The 21,685-nt window shown below is 37.6% G+C and overlaps 1 protein-coding gene across 1 annotated transcript in view; it reads left to right on the top strand.

Annotated features, from left to right (window-relative positions):
* The window catches only part of me3 (malic enzyme 3, NADP(+)-dependent, mitochondrial), a 51,005-nt gene that overhangs the window by 7,809 nt on the left and 21,511 nt on the right, over positions 1 to 21,685 (top strand). The window contains exons 3-6 of the mRNA XM_066706284.1: positions 11,859 to 11,992; positions 12,453 to 12,602; positions 18,197 to 18,272; positions 18,856 to 19,017. Coding sequence (XP_066562381.1) covers positions 11,859 to 11,992; positions 12,453 to 12,602; positions 18,197 to 18,272; positions 18,856 to 19,017 — 522 coding nt within the window. The remainder of the gene's footprint in view (positions 1 to 11,858; positions 11,993 to 12,452; positions 12,603 to 18,196; positions 18,273 to 18,855; positions 19,018 to 21,685) is intronic.

Genomic DNA, 21,685 nt, shown 5'->3' with positions numbered 1-21,685 from the left:
ATGTTTGGCCTCTATTTTTTCCTTACCCAGTCTAATGAGAATTTCTAACAGAAACCATGTTGGCGGAACATTCCTAAGTAGAAAGAAATGAGCTGAGCCAGTTACAGGGCAGTCTGCACTGAGGTTACTGCAACAAAGAGACTAGAAATACATGTCCGACAACATTAACATAACTTACCACACTGTGGTTTGTGGGACAGTGGTGTTTACTGAACAAACAGTGCTTGGTGTTTACACAGACTATTGCGCATTGAGAAGCGTGATGTTTTGGAGTTTTAGGTCGCTGCTGCACTCTATGGTAAAATGTGAAAAATAAGTATTTAAATGCAAAGTATATACACTATATTAACACAAGTACTGACACTAGCCTGGCAGTGATCAACACCAGAGGTCATTTGCTGTGTAGCAGTTGGATTTTGTGAAGGGCATCAGATCTGCTTTACACTACCGTTTGATGACTTAACTGTGTGCTACTGCAATAAGTAAATTATATGTTGAGGACGCATACATTTACCAGCATAACATTATGTGTCTAACCCAAGAATAGTCTTGACCAGTACTTAAAAATGCCTCCTGCTATTCAATAAAGTAATGTCTTTTTTTTACTCTCCACCTACTCTAGAGCTTTCACAAGATGCCAAAATAATGGATTGAGATTGTTCTTGTTGTAATTGTTCTTTGGCAAAAATTGATATCAGGCCTTGTTCAGAGCAGGAGCTCATTTGGAGTACTAGTTTATGGATTAAAGAAAATTACAGTGTGATTAGAGTCCTGTCTTGACCGAAACAATGTGCCTGTGTCCTCGATGGACTCAGTGCTGTCAAAGGGTCTGTCCAGATGAAAGATGTGCCCAGTATCAGCCCACCCAGCTCGAGCAGAGCTACTGAGCGCTTTCAGTAAAGTCAACTACAAACTTACAAAGGGACATTTTAACTCCACAGTGTTTTTCAATGAGATTTGTGAGGTTAGCATTAATGACTGTGAGCCTCATTAAGCAACATGTTTTGTAGTGCATCATTTTATTTGTATACTCTTAAAGCTTTTTGTGAAGGTGTGCATAGGTGTGTATGTCTGTGTGACATGCATTTTTTTTAGCAATATCCACCTTGGCCTAAAACGCAAGCCTCCAAAACTATTGCACATCATAAAAAACAACATGAGACATTTGGACTGAACCTCCAGATTAAAAATTGTTACAGAGGAATTGGGTGTGTATGCACTGTCTACTGTATTTGTTGTAAAAAATCAATATACATATCAAGAGCACATCATATTTAATCAATTTTAATTATATTTAATTAAAAAGAACTACTACGACATACAAACAAAATGGATCAGCCTGACCTTCTGGGGTGTGAGGACACTCCCCCAAGTAATCTGTAGTGGTAATTTTGAACTTGTCTTCTTGTTAGTGTGTACTGCCATGTTGACCTTATCTGTAAGAGGCAAATATGATTGTTGTTAATCTGATCATGCTTCCACAGGCAAGTGTGAATGGAAGTGATGCTTGAGAGAGAGACTCTTGTCTGATAAACTTAGGCTGCTTGATGTTAACTTACCGAACCAGGCAGGTGTGTAAAAGTGATATTAAGAGCAAAGGAGAAAACGGATCTGTATCTGTGTCTTTTGTAGGTGGGCTCAAATTGTCAAATTAATCATGAAAATAAATCAATGTCCAAATAATGTTTCTGGGGTGTTTTGAAACTTTGAACAGCCTGTTCTGTAAGGATGGAAAGGCCATGCTTGTCTGGGATCATTTTACTTTGGCACAAATTTGTGGGGTTTTCTAACTAATGTATTTCATTAGTACACGATCAAACTACAATCAAAGTAATATGCTTCAGATTTTAAAATGTGTATTTGTATCATTGGATTAAGGCCCAGCAGAATTCAGCATGAGGATTAGTGCAGCTGCTTAGGGGCACTTCCAAAATTTGGAAGTATAAGTAATATCTCCTGCCAGTCTGGGTGTGTGTGTGTACAATTGTTCTTTTCATAAATCAGGACATAATTTGTGTCATTAAAAAGAATACAAATCAAAGTTTCTAATGGCTTATGTATAGTTATGAGTTGTGTGTTTGAAAGTCTTAACCACTTTAAAACTCTCATTGCAGAACCTCATACTGACCTCCTGTGGCTTTCCCACTGCATGTTTGCTACAGCAGCTATGTCTTAAACATAACATTAAAATCAGTCAGACATTAAACACAACAATTTCTGCATGGTTATCATGGTTTTCAGCACCACCATGATGTCACTTGTACTGTGGTAAAAGGATGGAAATGAACTACACTCTTCCAGAGCACTGCTCTTGTGCCTTTAGTTTTGGACCCTGTATATATAAACTTTGTGTTTATACAGCACAATATAGTCATGACTTAAATGGTTGAATTCAAGTCATTGGGTTCACAGGCCTTTAACATACCCCCTCTTCTCATCCTCTTGACTAAATTGAACAGGCTTTTAAACTGCTCAGCTGTCTGGGCTTCGTCAGTCATCTGAGACATTCTGCAGAAGAGTTATCCTATATTGAGTAGTTTGATAAGGGGTGAAGCTTTTATTTTTAAAAGGCTATGGAAATGCTAAATTTAATTTCTTATCTGATGGCTCCATTAATTGTGCCTTTGCCTTTTGCAGGCTGATTTTCCTGTATTCAAATAAAACGTTTCAAACTGAATCAGCTTCCTTTTGGGAGTATCCAGATCCCAGATAGCCTGCTGTTGGTGTCGGGCTGAGATCGCAAGGCACACGGCTGCATTTCAAGGGCCTTCCATTGCCCCTTGTCTGTTTTCTAGAAGATCAGATTAATGTAATGGGGGAGACTCCCTGACTGCCTCTTGTCTTAACCAGTAAACCTAAAATAGCTCTGCCTGAGGGCTCTGTGGTGAAGGAGTTGATTCATTCTACAAAACAGTATTTTTCCTTTTGTCTTTCCCACCCCTCCTGCAGTAATTGTACACGGAATAACGAAACATTTGGTTTGAAAAGTCATGGAATACATTATTAGACATGTTACTTAAATGAAATCACAGAAGTGGCTCAATCCAAAGATGGCTATAAGGGTTGATCACAGAGCTTTACTTACATACTACTACCAGCACCATCTATAAACCTTTTAAGGATTTTTTTTATTGTATTTTATTCTAATCATGATTCTTTAACTGTTATTTATCATCACAGACTCCTACAGGTAGACATAACAGAGAGAGAGTTTGTTTGTTTGTTGTTGCTGACTGTGCAGTTTAAGGAACTGAGCTGGAGTTTTAAAGTACATTAGGCTCCATAGTAGAGCTTTTGGAAACTGTAGGTAGGGCTACTGTGAAGTGAAACAAAGTAATGCTGTGAAACTGTTTATTTTACTGATGCCAAGTGACACTTTCCTTGGAATTTAGAGAAAAAACAAACATTTTTTGGAGTATTTTGGAAGCCGTTTTAGAGCTATAGCCTCACAGTGTTTTACGGTAGAATGGGTTCGACAGTTATTTACTGACATTACCCACTCAGGCAGAATCCATGGAAACTGTTGTTAACTTGCTTATTGGCAAAGGCTTAAGACCGGATACCAACTGGCGTTTTCTTCTGTATTATATGCTGACTATTATTTTCTGCATCATAATGAAGAGTTTCAATCATAACCTTCTTAAACAATTGATTCTAAATAAGCATGTCAATAACAGAATTAAACAAGTTTAGATGTTTTAGGAAAATTACTGTAAATGCCAGCAAAATATTTCTTTATTCTTTTTCACGTTTATAATTCAATTCAAAGACACTTGCTAATATTGTGTAATGATATTGATAAAAAAAAGTTTCCTGAATGTTCAAATTCTGTTTAAGGCTGCTTAAACAAACAAAACATACTGTTAAATGTTGAAATAGGATTATGAAAAAGAAATAACATGCTAAACTCGCTGGTCCAGCTTCACCAAGTTTTCTTTAATTTTGCCCAGAAGCAGAGCATAACATTTCGAATATTTTCTTACTGATCTATTGTACTTAGTGTATGCTATAAGATGTATTTAATTAGTTGCCTGTGGATAAATCGATTGGCAATAATGAAAAATTGGTAAATGAATTGGTAAAGTATATAAAAATACTTTTGGTACTGTTGTGAAGCTGTGCTGAGAATGTGTCTCTGTCCTGGTCTGTAGTAAGGGAGTGGCTGTGACTCACCATTGATTCCCAACCAAAGTTTGCAAATGTGCAATTGTGGGCAGCACACCAAACTTTTACACATGCCCACCTGTGCTTGTGCTGATGTTCAGAGTTATGTAAATCTGGTAGGATTTATATATTTATTAATTTAGATTTAATTGTTCCAAACTTCCAAACACCTGAAATTAGAACATTTGACAATAGTAAGTTTTAATTAGGGGCAGTTTATCCACTGATAAACTGGTAGTACAGTGGTGTTAGGCCTTTTTTTTCTACAGCATAATCCTGTATTAAAGATTCAGAATATTATTCAGGGCGTAGGATAATTAATTGGCGTGTGTGTGTGAAATGTAGATTTCTGTGTTTAAGAATAATTTCACAATATAAAAAATGAAAAAATCTGAATGTTAAAATTTGGCCAGGCTAAACTATTATGGATATAGCCTATATGGTGCTAGGAATGGTATAACAAATCTTGCATTTATTGTTCAAATTAGGGATATGTTTTGGTCTAGGCCAGGATTGGGGTTAGATCCCCCAGAATACATAGGTTTTTGTTAAGGTTAGATTGGTTTTCTGTGGAATTCATATAATCGGATGTAAATTTATGCGGGCATAGCTTTACATTTTGGTCTTGCCTAGGGTTTGGTTTTGGGGTCTAAAATGCGTCAGCTAAACTATTGATTTAATGAAATGTTGTAGGGTAATTTATCTCCTTTCAAATTAATTGTAAAGATTCTCAGTGTTATTTAGGTGTTCATCTTATTTTTGTCCATTTATGTTTCAACTGATTTTCATAATCACAAATCAAATAAGTTAACAATCCAAGCTCAGATTTTCAGTGGTTTGATTTTTTATTTTTTTAGATGCATTTTAAAGTTTAAAGAGTCTGAGTCTTAGAGTTACGTTTAGGTGATTTGCAGCAGAGTATAGATTTCACATGACAGTGAAGTTTACTGATCAAATTAAAGTTACATTTTCTATAGGGTTCGATGTAAGGTTGCAGTAAACATTTGTTTCCATCAATCCTGACTTATTTTAAATACATTAGAGAGTCATTCTTTTTTTTTTTTTCTCCTGTATGACTCAAAATTCAAAAATTCAGTGGCACTCCTGTTCATGCCTCAAGGCATGCCAGTGTGCCATGGCAGTCTGGGAAACTTCTCTGCAGTGCTGTTTCACTCCACCATCTGGAAGTCTGGCAGCATTGCATGTGTCTGAAGTCCACTTAAGAGCACAAGCCTAAGTAAGGTGTATATTTTGAGCCGTACTGGCTATGGATTTCATTTTGTGTATAGCTTACATTGTCATATGTATTGTATGACAATGTAAGCTATACACAAAATGAAATCCAAAGCCAGTTTCAATTATGTTATCCATTTAAAGATTGTTACTGAAGATCAGGCAGACTTCACAACATAGTTTTTAATGGAGTTTTAACCTCCATTTACTTTTTACTATTTACATCTATTGGGTTGTTTCAACTCCTGAAATGCTATTTTCGACCAGAAGGCTTCAGTTGGTGTTTTATTGTATGCTGGACTGAGCTGAACTTTCTGTCACAAATGAAATGGCAGCACTAATTCCATGACCTCATCACAACTGAGCAGTGCACTTCAGCAGTGTCTGTACAGAGAGGCCACCAATTGCAGACACTGAACTTGAAGGGCCATGAGAAAGTCATTGTACATTATTGAAAATTATGCCAAGTCTTTTATTTGCTAGTTTGTTACACTGGGAAAACTGCATTTCTGGAAAAAAATAAACCAAAAATTCTTTACTTTTTCTTCTCTATATGAACAGTTAAGCAGGATACAGGAGACTCTGTCAAGTACCTCAACTATTCAACTACATTGAAAGCTTTCAAAAGGTTATAAAAACGCAGCAACAGAACGTTATTTTAATCTTCCTCAGCTATCCAAGTGGCAGCAGTCATTGCCTGTTGTTTTTGAACAAATATTTAGGAAATGTAATACCCCACTTAAACAATATAAATAGTGAAATCTCCTAAAAACATCAATGGTGGTTTTATGAATTCAAAAGACAGTAAAATGATCCATTAGTTTGCAGCTATCAAAAAAAATGTTTTTTTTAAATAGGACTGCATCTTTTTTCACTACTGTGATCTTTTTGTTTGTTTTTAAATCCCAATTGTAACTGAAGTTTAATTTGAATTTATGTTCTCTTCACTCTTAACTGAGTGATTTTTTTTTTTATTATAATTTTTTTGCATTATATCCAAATCTGTATATTACAATAGATAATCAAACGCCCTGACCATTTGGACATATATTCCATAATAATTGCTCTACTTTGCCTGTGTATTGGCAGCTAGAAAAGGCAGTCAGCCCTCTAGCCAAGTTTGTGTAGCACACAGGGATCAAGGCTTACTGGCATTCCTATTTTACAAATACAATAGGCAAGGGTAGGGTGGGGGAGGTATGGACTGAACTATACAGCTTTTTTTTTTTTCAGCTCTCGGGCTGCGTCCAAAGCTGTAATCAAATTTGAGCATTGATTTGTGAAGGAATCTCACTGTGGGCAGAAAGATGAATATGTTCCCTGCCCCTTGGAGAAACATCAACTGGCACCTTATGCTGGCTGATGCAACACCAAGAGGGAATATTTGCAATATGAAAAATTAAATAAATGTGACAAAAAAGAACAAGTCTCCTTGGAGAAATGCAAGCTGTTAGTGTTCCTCTGGCTCTCGGCAGACATACTTCAGATGCCCTGAGTGCCAGGGTTTCCTTAGAGAGCTTACAGGCACAATCAGCTCTACCCCCTGGACAAATAAGGCTATTAAACCTTTCATTTTCCATTTCATCTGTGCACAATTGCTGTTCATTATGGGTGGTTAAAATACGGCTTTTACAAGTTGTTGAATGGCCGCACACAACACAGGGGTGCTGTGTTGTCAAGGCGGCACACCCAAAAACATCAGCTGCATTTTCCTTGCTTTTTCAGCGCTGCGGGCCGTGTTGGTTCATTGTTGTCTTGGCTACCCATTTGTATTGGCAGTTGCAATCCTTTGCTGATCTTCAGACCCTGAATGACGCACTGAAACAGTCAAGTGGAAGGCCTTCAAAATTACTCATATAAAGTGCCTACAGTTATATGGCTGTGTTGATGATGTTTGAGTACTGTCTCTAAAGGAACGTCATTTTAGAAGTGTATTGGTCCTGTAGGGTATCTAGGGTTTACACAAGGCTATTGATGACCACAGTCACATTTGTTTAGCGCACGCAAATTCCTCTACCTGAGTAGGATTAATATAGCTCAGATTGTCACACTGAATACCTATAAATGCAGAGCAAAATATTGTAATATACTAAAAAAAAAAAACATTTTAAAATCCAAAGTAGAACTAATATCTGACATCAGCTCCTTTTTATATATCTTATCCTTATGTGCGTCCCTGAACAATAGTCAACTTCCAATGTTCATTTTACTTTATAAAGTGGATATAAGGAGGTGTCTAAAAGCTTTCTCCAGTCCAGAGCTAATGCACCAGTTTAATTGATGTTTGAAGGATGCCTGGAATCATCTGTTCTCAGAAATCCATCTGCATTTGCGATAGTTCCTTACTGGGCCATTTGTTCACGGTTACAGCTGAGAGAAGCATCTCCGCAGTGAAGATTAACTCCTGAAATCAACGATGGACCAAGAAAAACATTTGAATAATGTAGTCCGTGCAGTTGTTCACATAAAGTTGTGCTTTTTAACTGAGATGACTAAAATTAACACCAAAATGTGTCCACATTATGACAGGAACATTTAAACCTTTGCAATTACCTTGTGTCTGTGCTGCAGTGGAGCACTTATCTCTAGTGAGAAGTAATGTTTTCTGTGCCTCTTGCACAGAAAAGGGTGTACTGAATTCTAGTATAACATTCGCAACTGTAAAACTCTTCTGTCACCATAGTCTTTTGCATACAGAAATATACCCAAGGCTTTATTCTCAGGGTGACCTTAAATGTGGGATAATCACTTTTGTGTGGTTTGACATTATAATTGTGCTTTTCTAAAGTTTCCTGGTCCACATGTAGATGTTTTCAATATATTAAAAAATGTCATAACTTGTCAAGGGGACTGTTTCTCCTCATGTTGACCGTGACCTGATACTGGACCATTCCTGTTTTTTGTTGAGTTTGATGTGTCCCTAAATCTCTGTCAGTTTGTAAGCATTCTCAGAATACAAGTTATCAGTGTGAAGAGGGCCTCTCTTGGCAATTTTTCAGGACCCCTTTCTGTACAAGGTTTTCTATTTTTTGTGCTGGAGAGCATGAGAAGAAGAGTATATGTGTGTATGAGTTGAACTATGTTAAAACTAAAATCACCTATGATTCCTCAGTGCATAAGCCTGAAAATTTTGCACTAAATTACCTTTTACAAAATACAAAATAAGTGATGCAATATTCTCGTTATCATTTACAATATGCAAAACACACTATCATGTTTATGTTCAAATATATACTTTTAATTAAATAAAGAAGATATTTTGATTTATATGCACAAGGTCCTGCACACATATATTAACTGTGGTTTCAGTTGTTTTAAGCTATGCAGTGGGTGGGGTGTGGCCAGCTATTTATTAAGCTTGATCAAAAACATACACTGGCTGATTCCATGGCCAGAGGTTCTGTATTGGGTAAGGGATACAAAAGGGTGGTTACTCTGTGGAGACTGTACAAAGAGCACTTCAGGAAAACAATGCAATTCTGTAGGAGAAGAAACGGAAAACAAATTATGATTGTTCTATTGCAGTATATGTGGTCAGAATTTAGTGGGGAATTTGAATATTCTTTAAATGATGTTATAAAAGTGATTTACTTTACCCTTTGCATTTTTGTAAGTAATAATTGCATTTGTTATACTTTTTTTTTTGCATATAAATGTATATGAACTATTTATTTATTACAATGTGGGATTGTTAGAATTGGGCTAAATGGGTAAAACCTCTGTATTCGATAGGTGTGTGTTGGGGGGGGTTGGTTAATTTGGTCGGCCTAATGCTGCAAATGTTTTTTAGAGAATTTACTGCTCTTTAGTTTGAGTACAAAATCAAATGAATTGGTAGTGAAGCTATCTATTAAGAAATTAATTAATATCAATGTAAAAGGGAAATTAAATATTAGGCTACTGCTTTTATGATTCCAGTAAAAGTTAGCAGAGCAGACACAACACTGTCGAGTCAACATCGGTTTCATGGAGTGCTTTTTGTATTATTCCATTGCAGAATGCTCAGCTGAATGGAAGAGGCACATAACAGTCAAAGAAAACAATAGCAATAAGTATTGAAATACATTAATAAACAGGCTAAACAATATGGAGTCTTGTTATTTAATTTGACTCTCAAAGTACATTCTGCAATCATGGAGCATATTGTAGCAAGAGTTCCTATTACTCATGGTATGCAGTTATAAAAAAATATATATATATATCCCTTTCCCAGCTAGCACACAATCTGTTCCCAATAAAGAGGCTGTCTAGGGAGATTCCTGGGTGACTATTGTGTGGGCTGACCTCAGTGGATTCACAGCACTATGTAGCCTATAGGAAGGTCACTAACTGAGGGGAACATCTTTTCTCACTGCCTTTCTATTGAACATGCATTGTGACCGAGGTGTATAGGGTTGCTCTGTCGCTAAGAGAGTTGTATTGCCAAAGTAATGTTGCTGAGATCTTATTACATTAAATGGGGAATTGGTCTTTTTTAGTACATGCCAGAGAAATGATTCATAACTTACCCCCTCATTCACTGATCAGATAAATATTATGTTTGGCACAGTAATGCCATACATTGGAGACTCACAGATGGTTAAATTATTTTGAGAAACAGTCACTTTTGCCCCAAAACATCTTTGAAGGAAGTATTGTGTCATTCAAGAGGAAGATGAAATCCAAGACTTACAGTGCTTTAATTAGTACCATTACAGATCAGTTTGAAAAGCTCCCAAGTGTGTAAGGAATTGGCATTTTGACTCAAAAAATGATCAAGAAAGTTGACCGTTTGCCTGTATATTGCTAAAGAGCTGCATGAACATTTTAGTCATTCTGCAACCAAACAGACATTTGGACATGTATTTGTCAGAAGAGCAGGTGATCCTCAGAGGGACACAAGATGCAGTGACCTTCCCCTGCAACTGAGCCAGGGGCTGGACACAGCATGTTCTTCAACTAGGGAAAACCACTCCAGTGCTAACCACACCAGTGTGTTGTTTTAGTGAGGTCATCCACTGAGGACCCCTGTGAAGCTTTAGCACCATAACTAATAAATGGATCTGACAGTTACTGTACTTCAGCTGTCATTTATCATATTGAAATAAGAGGTGCTTCCTTAGTTGCTGTTATTAATGCAGACTTGTAGCTAATCGCAAGCAGCTGAAGCCTTTCATTTTTCTTATTTAATAGTTATACAGGTACAGAATATCTTAAAGAAAAGAGTCGTAGGACTCTTCTTTCTGTACAGCATCATGATTTTCAGTTCATTGGAATCCGTTTCCTGTCAAAACACCAAGCTTTGCTAGTGTCCCACAGTGGTATATAGAGGGCTAAGGGAGAGTAATAATGTATTGGTCTAGCACAGGATGTCCATGGAGGCCTTTATGGTGGTCCTTGAGCAGAGACATGTGGCTGGAGTGGAGCTGTGTATCTTTGTTGGCCCCATCGTTCAGCCAGACAATATGTGTGTGCAACAATAAACAACTGGTTCTCCAGTTTGGCCTGGATCCCCTAGGTTCCAGTGTGACGTGTTTTGGGGATGATAACCAACTCCATCACACACACACACACACACACACACACACACACACACACACACACACACACACACATATGTGCTTAATAACTGCAAGATGCAAGCATCTCTTCCGAGTGTTTTTTCAAGTTTTACTGTATTGACATGAGAGCCATCCTTTTGTCATAACTGTAACAAACAAGAACCAGGTGCCCAGTGCTGTTCTGCCAGGATTACTTTTGTCAAGATGAGGAAGTAGTGGGTCTTTGTAGGGGCATGAGGATGGACATCAAACGCAGGAACTGGTGACAAATAGTATTAAGGCATATGATTTGGGCAGTGATTATCAGTTACACATTTATAGGAATTCCTGTAATCCTGTGTGGTTACTCAGCCATTTCCTGCATAGTAGACAAAGACTGTTAATGAATGGTAAACCAAGAGCCAACTCCAAATCTAGGAGCATACATTTTCTGTCTATATCTGCAGGATAACATTTCAAAATAAATAGTTTTTCTTGCTAGTTTGTGACAAGCTTGTCGAGAAATATTGTACAAAACAATTTTGGTGGCATTTTGAATAAGAACTGTCAAAGCTCATTATCGCATGGTCCAGACTTGATCCAAAATTATTAAGAAAATATAGTTATGAACCTGGTTCATGACAGTTTGCTAGGGAAATGGCAGAATGAAATGATCTTGGGACTAGCAAAAAAAATAAAAACACATAGAACAAATAAATAGATTAATAGCAACACAGTAACATTATCCCAGCTGGCAAGATGTAACTATTTGTATATTTATATGACAGAGATCTAATCCTCCATACAAGTGAAACAATCAAGTACATCTACTTTAGCTTTGAAGGAGCCATTCAATTACAGTTTCACCAGGTAGTCCCCAGTTGTCCTATACCTTGGCACTGTGATTGCATTGCCTCTGACCCTGTGTTCCTCCCCTAACAGGGCATGGCCTTCACCCTGGAAGAGAGGATGCAGCTGGGTATCCATGGCCTGCTACCCCCCTGCTTCCTCACCCAGGACGTGCAGGTCCTCCGTGTCATGAAGAGCTACGAGACCAGGAGCAACCCCCTAGACAAGTCAGTCACTGCGGTCTACAATGATTACACCTGCCGGGTGCTGCAGATTGCAACAAACACGAGTGACTTTGTAACCTAACTAAACCAGTTTTGCTTAAGAGTTACAGCAAAGCCGCACCAGGCTTTGTGCAAGAATGCAGTGTGCCCATGAGAACTTAAGGAACAATAAAGTAGCTTCACGTGATCTGTAGAGTGATCGTGAGGTGATTAGTAATGCAGTAATCTGCTGAGGATCAAAAAGCAGTGCTTGGGAGTGTGAGCAGCAGGCTCATAGAGAGTTAATCACTTTGAATGACACTACCAAATGTCCACTACATGCACAAAATACTTATCTTTGTACTTTTATAAATGGGATCAATTATTTATATGTTAATTAAATTCATTTTTCACACATCTCTCATGCTGCTGAGACGGGGCTCTGTGTAGATGTTCAGAATGTGTGTCTTCCTCTCGTCCTCAGGTACATTCTGCTGATGACCCTGCAGGACAGAAATGAGAAGCTGTTCTACCGCCTGCTGACCTCTGACATTGAGGAGTTTATGCCCATTGTTTACACCCCCACTGTGGGGCTGGCCTGCCAGCAATACGGCCTGGCATTTCGAAGACCACGGTGAGAATACACTCTCGAACCCTTGCACTGCCCCACACCCTGGAGCCCCATGAGTTGAATGAATTAACTGCTTTAGTGTTTCTAAGTTCAGTAACAGGATGGTTATGTTTTAATATCCACCACTGAAACTTGATAGTTACTTATAAAGTATGAACAGTTATATGGTCATTACATTAAACATTTGTACAATTATAATTAATTGCTGTGATATTTATTAGTAGGTCTCTTGTAGAAATATTTATTGTTCTGTATAATCCATCATCAGAGCTTACAGAATAAGTTTCCATTCATCTGATGGGTTTTGTTTACTGAGACTGGTGTACAAGTACTGTCTTGAACCACTGTAGCTATGTAGTCAGAGGAGGAGCTTTATAATGCTTATTTTTGTGATTGCTGTTTTGTGACTTGCAAAAGTATCTCTACTTCTTAAATGTGTCTGCTATCATAAACACACACAAATAAACCTTGTCACTGAGGAGGCTCCTCTTCGTAGCCTGCAAGCCCAGCACACACATCTGCCAGTGGGCGGCACAATAAAAAGCTCCCTATGATTCATCAAAAGGCCGACAGTCAACACGTCTGGTGCTTATTCTCTTAACAGACCCACGGAGGGTGTGCAGGGTCTATAGGCTTTTTATGTCCAGACCTCGATGGCAAACAGAATGGTTTTGTTACAGAAACTGGGTGTGAGAGTGGGATAACAGTCACAAATGTCACTGCCGGGCTCCTTGGGTTTGCTGTCCCTGGCAACGACGGTCCCATGAGGACTACTGGCACAGTTTCAAAGTAAAACTAAATACCTAATTTGATGGGTTGAAAAGACCTCCTGTTTTCCCTCTCTTTATCTGCAGTGATGGTTGGTAATTGTAAATTACACAATGTCATCTTTTCTCTCTCCTCAGATTAGGGTCTTTTGATGTAAGTTGAAAAGTATTCTCAGTCAGATTTTTTTTTTCCTGGTAACTGAAATTAAAGTCACTCTTATACTAATCTCTCCTTAAAGATTGTGTATAAAATCTTTAAGAAAGGCATATAAAGTGCTGTGTAGTTCAAGGTGCTGGGTGCTAGTTCTTGAAATATACCCCCAATTACAGGTGCACGTCCACTGTGTGGTTAGTAGTTGCATTTATGTTTTTATTTGTATTTTTTGTTTCAGAACACAGATTTCATAAAAGTGAAATTCTATTGGGGGGGGAGAGTTATATAGTTACTCTCCACATTAATAACTTCAGTACTATATATAGCTCAGAAGAAAAGAATCTAAAAGAATCACACAGAAAACAAGTTAATTCTACCAGCAGTTCTGTGGAGGTTCCAATAGGAAGATTGAACTTTTTCATGACAGTTATTCTATACTGATTGTATGCATCCTAGGACCAATAGGAATATAAAAATCTGTCAAACCTTTCATAAAGAAAAAATATCATGTTTGGAATGTTGTTCTGCAGAAACATTGAATGTTTGGCCAGATAACATTATGAAGGCTGCCTCTTGTTGAATTCATAATTCAGTGCAATTGTCACCTGTTCGATGCAATAGGCAATATGGATGTATATTACTGTAAGAAACTGAGTTGAAGAACATGGGCAAAGCAAAACAAAACGCTTAAAAAAGTTGTAATTCTACCTTAATGTGGACAATTGTTTAAAAATGTGTCCACAGTTTAGATCCAGTTTTCAGATTTTGAGTTTGGTTTGTTTTTCTATTAGAAATGAATTAAAAAGTAACCTTTGATTTAGATTTAAGGCTATATCCCTTGCAGTTCATTCATACACATAATAGTATAATAACAATCTGGGTATTAACTGTATCCTGAAAACCCATGGTGAGGTTTTGAACATGTTCCTTTTGGCCTTTGTTTTTCCAAATGTGTTTTAGTGAACATTGGGAGACAATGCAAGGAACTGGAAAAACTGACCTACAACGTGCAAGACAAAGCCAATAAATGGAAAACAGTGCAGTTATTCTTTATGTTAGTCATTTTTAAATCCAATGTTCATTCTCCCTGGCTGCTGGGTCTCTAGAGGTTTGTCAGACACTTGATATAAATTGGCTTTTCAAGATAAACTGCCTCCAATCTGCTGGTGCCAGGAAAAAAAAAAACTTGACTGGCCTGATTTTAATTGGCCACCATCCATATGGAGCTATGGAAGGGTTCTGGTCACTGCATGGGAATAAACTTGGCAACCATGTGTCTGCTGACCAGAACAATACTTTGTGCTTATAATGGCACTATGTAGGCTAATTGTTTGTTTGAAAACATGGGTTTTAAATCTTAAAGTTTATTGAACATAATATATTATGAAAAGTTGCTGGAAACAAAATGGGAAATGAGTTCTGATGTCAGTGCATTTCTCTGTAAGCTAATGGTCTGGACTATACTGTCTATACTGAACTGACCAATAGACTGAAAAAGCTAGCGCACATACTTCAGCTGTATTTAACTGTTGTAGACTTCATTTATCATGTTCCATTCCCAATCAGAAAAAGCTCATCCTTAAACAGCAGGGAAACTACCACTCTCAGAATTTTCTCAGGATAGTGATGAAGTAAATTGCACTGACTGCTTGGTATATGTACCATAGTACCAACCAAAGAAACTGCTGGCTCAGCTTGGTTCAGATAGCACTGCTGATGAAACTGCGGCTCTATGTTCTGGGTCGGGATGCAATCCTGAGATCCTTGGACTCTTAATTCACACAAACTGCAGCCACACCGACTGAGCTAGCCTGCTGTGTGATGCTGGAGAAGTGTTTTACCCAGCATGCATCACAATATTTTTATTTTTCATTTCAGTTACTCAATAAATCTCCTGTGATTACCCAAGCTATATCAATATTTTCACTGTCAGCATCTGCTTCTCTTGTTATGCAGACCTTCTGGCTTTTCACCATTGCCTGGATCTTGGTTTTTGTTCATTCCTGTTGAGAGCAACAAAGGGATTTACCAACATGGGAGAAAAGCTGGAAAAACAAAATGCATATATATATATATATATATATATATATATATATATATATATATATATATATAAAAAGGAAGAAACTTGTGTTTTAAAACACGTCATCCCTGTGTCAGTATCTAACAGATTTGCAAACCCATGCTACTTTGGTTTATTTATAATATTTTAATACTTTAATTATAGGGCTCAGGTGAAAAGGTGTGTCATTATAATTCCTTACCGACACATTTAAAATACAGAGAGAGCCTCTGTCTTTGCCATCAATGTTAATACGTGTATGATTCATTTGGAGCCTATTCTTTTCCAAAACAAATACCATTTAAGTGTAGTTTCTAAAGTTACAATACCTCAGTGACTTGATGAAGATAAAATAACTTAGAGTAAAAATTTGATTTAGAGGTTCATAAATTACAAACTCACATTTATTTATTTATACAATCCTATATATAAATATAATTAATAACCTTGCTTTGTGAATTTTCAATCGGCAGATTGCCTTTGTACGTCTATGTCTGAGAAACCAGTTCCATTGCAATCTTTGCAACCCTGCAGTGTTTCACAGCTGACAGCTTTTCATTGAAAAACAACAGCCAAGATACAAGCATAAAACAAAGTCTGAAAAGTTCTTCCATGTTTTACCATTACTCAGCTCCAATTAACTGACATATGACCTTTTGACATAATGAAACTGGTACCAGTTTACCGGAATTGAAAATGATATCCAGTTTCGACCATGATATTATTCCCCTGTTGAATTAACTCACAAAAAAGTTTGATATAACGGGTGGGATTGTTTATCGGAAGCTATTCAATTCCCTCCACTGTTCTCCCTAGCATAAATCGCATCCAACACTGATGTCAGCCTTAATGCTGTATTGAGTTGTCAGCTTGTTCACTGCAGCAATATAAATGGCTTGTTTAATTCTTGCTAGCAGACTTCAGTGTCCTTTCTCCCAACGTTTTTATTCCATGAAAGCACAAGAGTGCGTGGGTTGAAATTGGTCGGTGGTATCCTCTTTCAGTGATATGGTCCCCTTAAAATGACCCCATTATCCATCTTATTTATTTTGTTTGATTTATGATTTCCCAAAAAAATAATAAAAATTTCAAAGCAAACTTTTCTTGCAGATTTCACTTTTTCCTGACATTGAGAAGACATTCATGTGTTTGTAATAGATATATACTTCATATTTACATTCCAAATGTGTTTAATAATATCAAGATGTTTGAGCTGCCTGGATTATTTTATTTTTTTACGTTTGAGGTAGTGGAAGTGTTGACATGTTTGCAAGACCTCAACACAAAAATATGTTTTATTACAATAAACAAATATCAAGTTAAGATGCTCGTATAATTTATTTGCTAAAAGCTTCAGTTCACATTTATTTCACCGTTTCAACAAGCTCAGACCGTTATAAATGTCCTTTATAAATGCATTTTACATAAGGGACCTATACATGTCACAACCCTGTTATTTGCTTAGTGTTATTTTTTTCTTCTTTGAAATAACATATTCATTCAGTTAAACAACTGTTTCCACTAAGCAAGGTTACATCCTTCCTTTATCAATTCAATTGAATGTCTGTGATGCAAATTTTTAAGGGAGCATGTACTGTGTAAAATGAATCTGTTACAGTGACATAATTTCCTCTATACTCTGTAGAGCGTTCACCCCCAATTTGGTGAGGAAAACTACTCCAAAAGAAAACTATACTGCAGACTATGGAATATGCTAAAAGAACATTTAAGATGTGTAATCAAGTCAATTTAAAGGTTCAGGGTAACTAAAGAAGAAATTACAAAATAAAAAATTGAGGAGAATTGTGTATTATAAATGCTTTGTGAAGCAAATCTGAATCCTATTGTGCTGTCAAGTTTTATGATTGCTCCGAGCTGAGGTCGGTTTGTCTGTGGCATGCAAGTATCCGCTGAACATAATGATGATAAATCATTCCAAACCACATTGATGGACAACACTGCTCGAACGTGTATAAATAATAGGCTTGCCTTGGAGTTCATCAATTCCCAAAATGCCTTTTTTCATTTTATTTGGACTTTGAGACTCTTAAATAGTTTCTTAAGATTCCTTTTACTGTTTTTAGCTCTTTTTTTTCTACTGCTTTCGGATTAAAACTTGCTTGCAGCTACATGTTGCCATTTGTGTGATGGTTTTTGGTAGATGTCCCTAAACAGCAGACTGGCAAAGTACTTTTCTTTACTAAGGGATGCTTTGTGGTTTTTCTAATGGATTCCAGTGTTACAGTATGAGCCAGCTGTTCTAAGATGTTTGTTGCTTCCTATGTGCCTGTGGCATTCAGTCTCCTGTAGCGATGTGCATCAAGACCGCGATTAAAACAGCAGGTTCTCCGGAAAGGAGTCCAGTATCTTGCACATTCCACAGTTAGAAGGTGTGGTGTCAAGACTGGGGATGCTGCCTTTATAACATGAAACATTTGGGCGGTAATGGAAAGAAGGAGGAACTGTGATTGTAGTAGAAGAGCTTCGTCCAGTGGAGTTTACTAGTCATATTATTATTGCTCCCATATGAGTCACATCATTCATGTGAGAAATGAATGCTGCAATCTTTTTAGGGTTTGGTGATTTATTTGTTATTTGTTTCTGTGTCTTTCAGAGGGCTTTTTATCACCATTCATGACAAAGGCCACATTGCAACAATGCTGGACTCTTGGCCAGAGGAGGACATCAAGGTAGTGTTTAGTGAGATTTTCCAGTTTCATTCAAGCGTTTTTGTACAGCAAGGGATTAACTGTACAATGGTTATTTTTTCCATTCTGTTTTCAGCTTGGTAGTCTGCCTGTTATACTGTATACTTATACTAAAGATTCAATTTGGGGACCTATGTTATTATTATATTTCATATTAATACATTATTACCTGTAGCCAAGAGAACAAAAATGGAATATCAGTATCATATTTCAGGTGTGGTGTTGCCATGGTCAGTCATGAGTTTATCTTTGTGATGACAGATAATAGAATAAAATAAGTCTGAACGGTTGCTGAGAACTTTAAAATATAGTGCTTTTGGCCATTTCTCTCATTACTAACAACCTCACATGCTACAATTTCTGTTTTGCTGTTGTGGAATGTTTATGAAAACTGCAAGAGTATGTGCAGTACCTATAGAAACACTACACCCCCTTTCAAAATTGTAAGTTTGTATTTATTTCTTAGCAGACGCCCTTATCCTGAAATTAAGATGCATAAAAAATGGACTGCACAACAGTCCAATGAGAAGCATGTTTGGTGAAGCAGGTTTGTTGTGTTCCTCAGGCCATTGTGGTGACTGACGGAGAGCGGATCCTGGGCCTGGGAGACTTGGGTAGCTATGGCATGGGGATTCCTGTGGGGAAACTGGCCCTGTATACAGCCTGCGGGGGAGTGCCGCCTCAGCAGTGCCTGCCAGTGCTTCTGGACGTGGGCACGGACAACCAGGTACAGTGACCGGTGATTGGACTGAGGTTCTCAAGCCTCTATAGGCATGTTGGGGGTCTTACTTCAGACACCTACTGAATCTACATTTGGCTGTGTTTGCCTGGGGTCTCAACAGAATGTTGGCTTTCTGAATTTCAAATAGTTACAGCTTTCAAACTAATTTATTTGGAAACGTTCAAGGTGCATCTTGACGAGGGTGCAGTTGCAGACCCTCTTGTGATGAACACGTGCTTACCATTAGAAAATAAGAACAGGAATTGTACTTGAAATTAAATACTGTGCACAGTACTTTTCACATGTTATTGTTTTGACCCTTCATCTAGAAGATGTGGTAAAAACCCAGTGCGAGCACAAGCCTGGTATTGCAAACTGCTGTGCAAACTGTTGTGACAGTCCAGTCCTGCCATTTTCTTGAAGTGATTAATACACGTTACTCCTCATTCTGCCTTTGCATGTACAAACTTTCAGGTTTTATAGTTTTTAATCAGACACAAAGTAATAAAGATTAAAACAACTTTTGAAACCCGTAATACTTGAAGTCATGACATCCCTTGATTTAGAGCTCTTTTAAAAGTGACCTGTGTCACTTCAAATTAAGTTTTATTTGAAAGACTGTTAACTGGGATACTTAACAAAAGATAACTAAACCACTTGCATCACAAGAGACCATTATCTTGGAAGGGTCCTAGTGTAGACTCACAGCATGTTTTTCTGGCAGTAGTTGCTATGCAAACATAGTTTTGTAGGCTGCAAATTATTTTAATTATTCTTGCTTGGCTTGACTTTGTTTCAGAAGAGAACAGGCCAGAGAATAAAAAGATAAATGAGACTAATATTTGGCTTTTCAAAGCTTTACCTTCACTTTGTCTCGGAGAGGTTTCAGCTGAAAAATTGCCTCCCTTAGCAGTCCACAGTTTATCTTGGTTAGGAGTGTCTCGAAATAATTGGAGCCAGCCCTTCTGTCTGGTCAGTGTCAGTATTATCTAGATACACAGGTACGGTATATGATTTGTAAACAAACAAACACAATCTTTACAATGCCATGTTAAATATTGTGTGGGATTTCCATCCTGCTAGCCAAGGGGAATAATTAGCTTTATAGGCTAATTATAAAAAGAGATTTTTCTACTAAGTATGAGGACTTCATTATGGGATGGATATTTCCTAATAATATCATCAAGTTTCAGAAAACATTTGATTCTTGACCTCTGTTTATTTGGCTGATCTGATTTAAATAAGACTCTAATTTGAATAAGATGTAAAAATATCTGCATCAACATTATACTGAGTGTAATGATGGGGCCTAACCAATGTTGAAACATTTGCACACCAGACCAGTGTTTTGGCATCCCTTCTCTACAAGTGTTTGGGGGATTACGGTTTTATTTTACTTTCTGTCTAACCTCTCCGTGTCATCACTCTTCAGTTATTAGTGCAAGTGGAGCAGAACCCAGTGCTGATGCTTCATTACCTTGCAGTGCGGCCGGAGTTGACCCAACATCAACATTTATTACTCATTTATTACTCTGTAACATTGCATACTGGTGACCATTAATTATATCTGATGTTCCATGAAAACAGAACTTTAGAATCTTCACATGCCATGGTAGAAACGGTTTAGTAACATTTGCATTGCCTGGGGAAGTTGAAAAGAGTAATCTGGATGCTTTATGTTATTGTTTATTTCAGATGACAACGTAGCCTCTCGACAAAGCTAAGCAGTCCGTTACATGTGCACTTCAGATGCACTGAGCCCAGCCAGGGTTTGACATCTGTGAAAAGAAGTGTGCGTCATGTTACATTAATCGTTTAAGCATTACCTGACACTGGAGAGAGATTTATGTTTGCTGTGATTCCCAGATCTTGTCTACACAGTCAAATTGGCGCAGACCTGTGAACTTGCATGTTGAGCAAAAGTAGGTGAAATACTGGAAACACTGTTATAGTGTTGCATGCAGTTTAAAAACGCATTATTTTTGCAAGGCTGTCCCTAATAAAAGGAGAAATGTGTACACATGTACAGTGAGGGGAAAAAAATATTTGATCCCCTGCTGATTTTGTATGTTTGCCCACTGACAAAGAAATGATCAGTCTATCATTTTAATGGTAGATGTATTTTAACAGTGAGAGACAGAATAACAACAACAAAATACAGAAAAATACATTTCAAAAAAGTTATAAATTGATTTGCATGTTAATGAGTGAAATAAGTATTTGATCCCCTATCAATCAGCAAGATTTCTGGCTCCCAGGTGTCTTTTATACAGGTAACGAGCTGAGACTCTCTTAAAGGGAGTGCTCCTAATCTCAGTTTGTTACCTGTATAAAAGACACCTGTCCACAGAAGCAATCAATCAATCAGATTCCAAACTCTCCACCATGGCCAAGACCAAAGAGCTGTCCAAGGATGTCAGGGACAAGATTGTAGACCTACACAAGGCTGGAATGGGCTACAAGACCATCGCCAAGCAGCTAGGTGAGAAGGTGACAACAGTTGGTGCGATTATTCGCAAATGGAAGAAACACAAAATAACTGTCAGTCTCCCTCGGTCTGGGGCTCCATGCAAGATCTCACCTCGTGGAGTTTCAATGATCATGAGAACGGTGAGGAATCAGCCCAGAACTACATGGGAGGATCTTGTTAATGATCTCAAGGCAGCTGGGACCA

The sequence above is a fragment of the Amia ocellicauda genome, chromosome 6 (assembly GCF_036373705.1).
Source record: "Amia ocellicauda isolate fAmiCal2 chromosome 6, fAmiCal2.hap1, whole genome shotgun sequence".
NCBI classification, from domain to species: Eukaryota; Metazoa; Chordata; class Actinopteri; order Amiiformes; family Amiidae; genus Amia; species Amia ocellicauda.
This window is presented reverse-complemented; position numbering and strand designations above follow the sequence as displayed.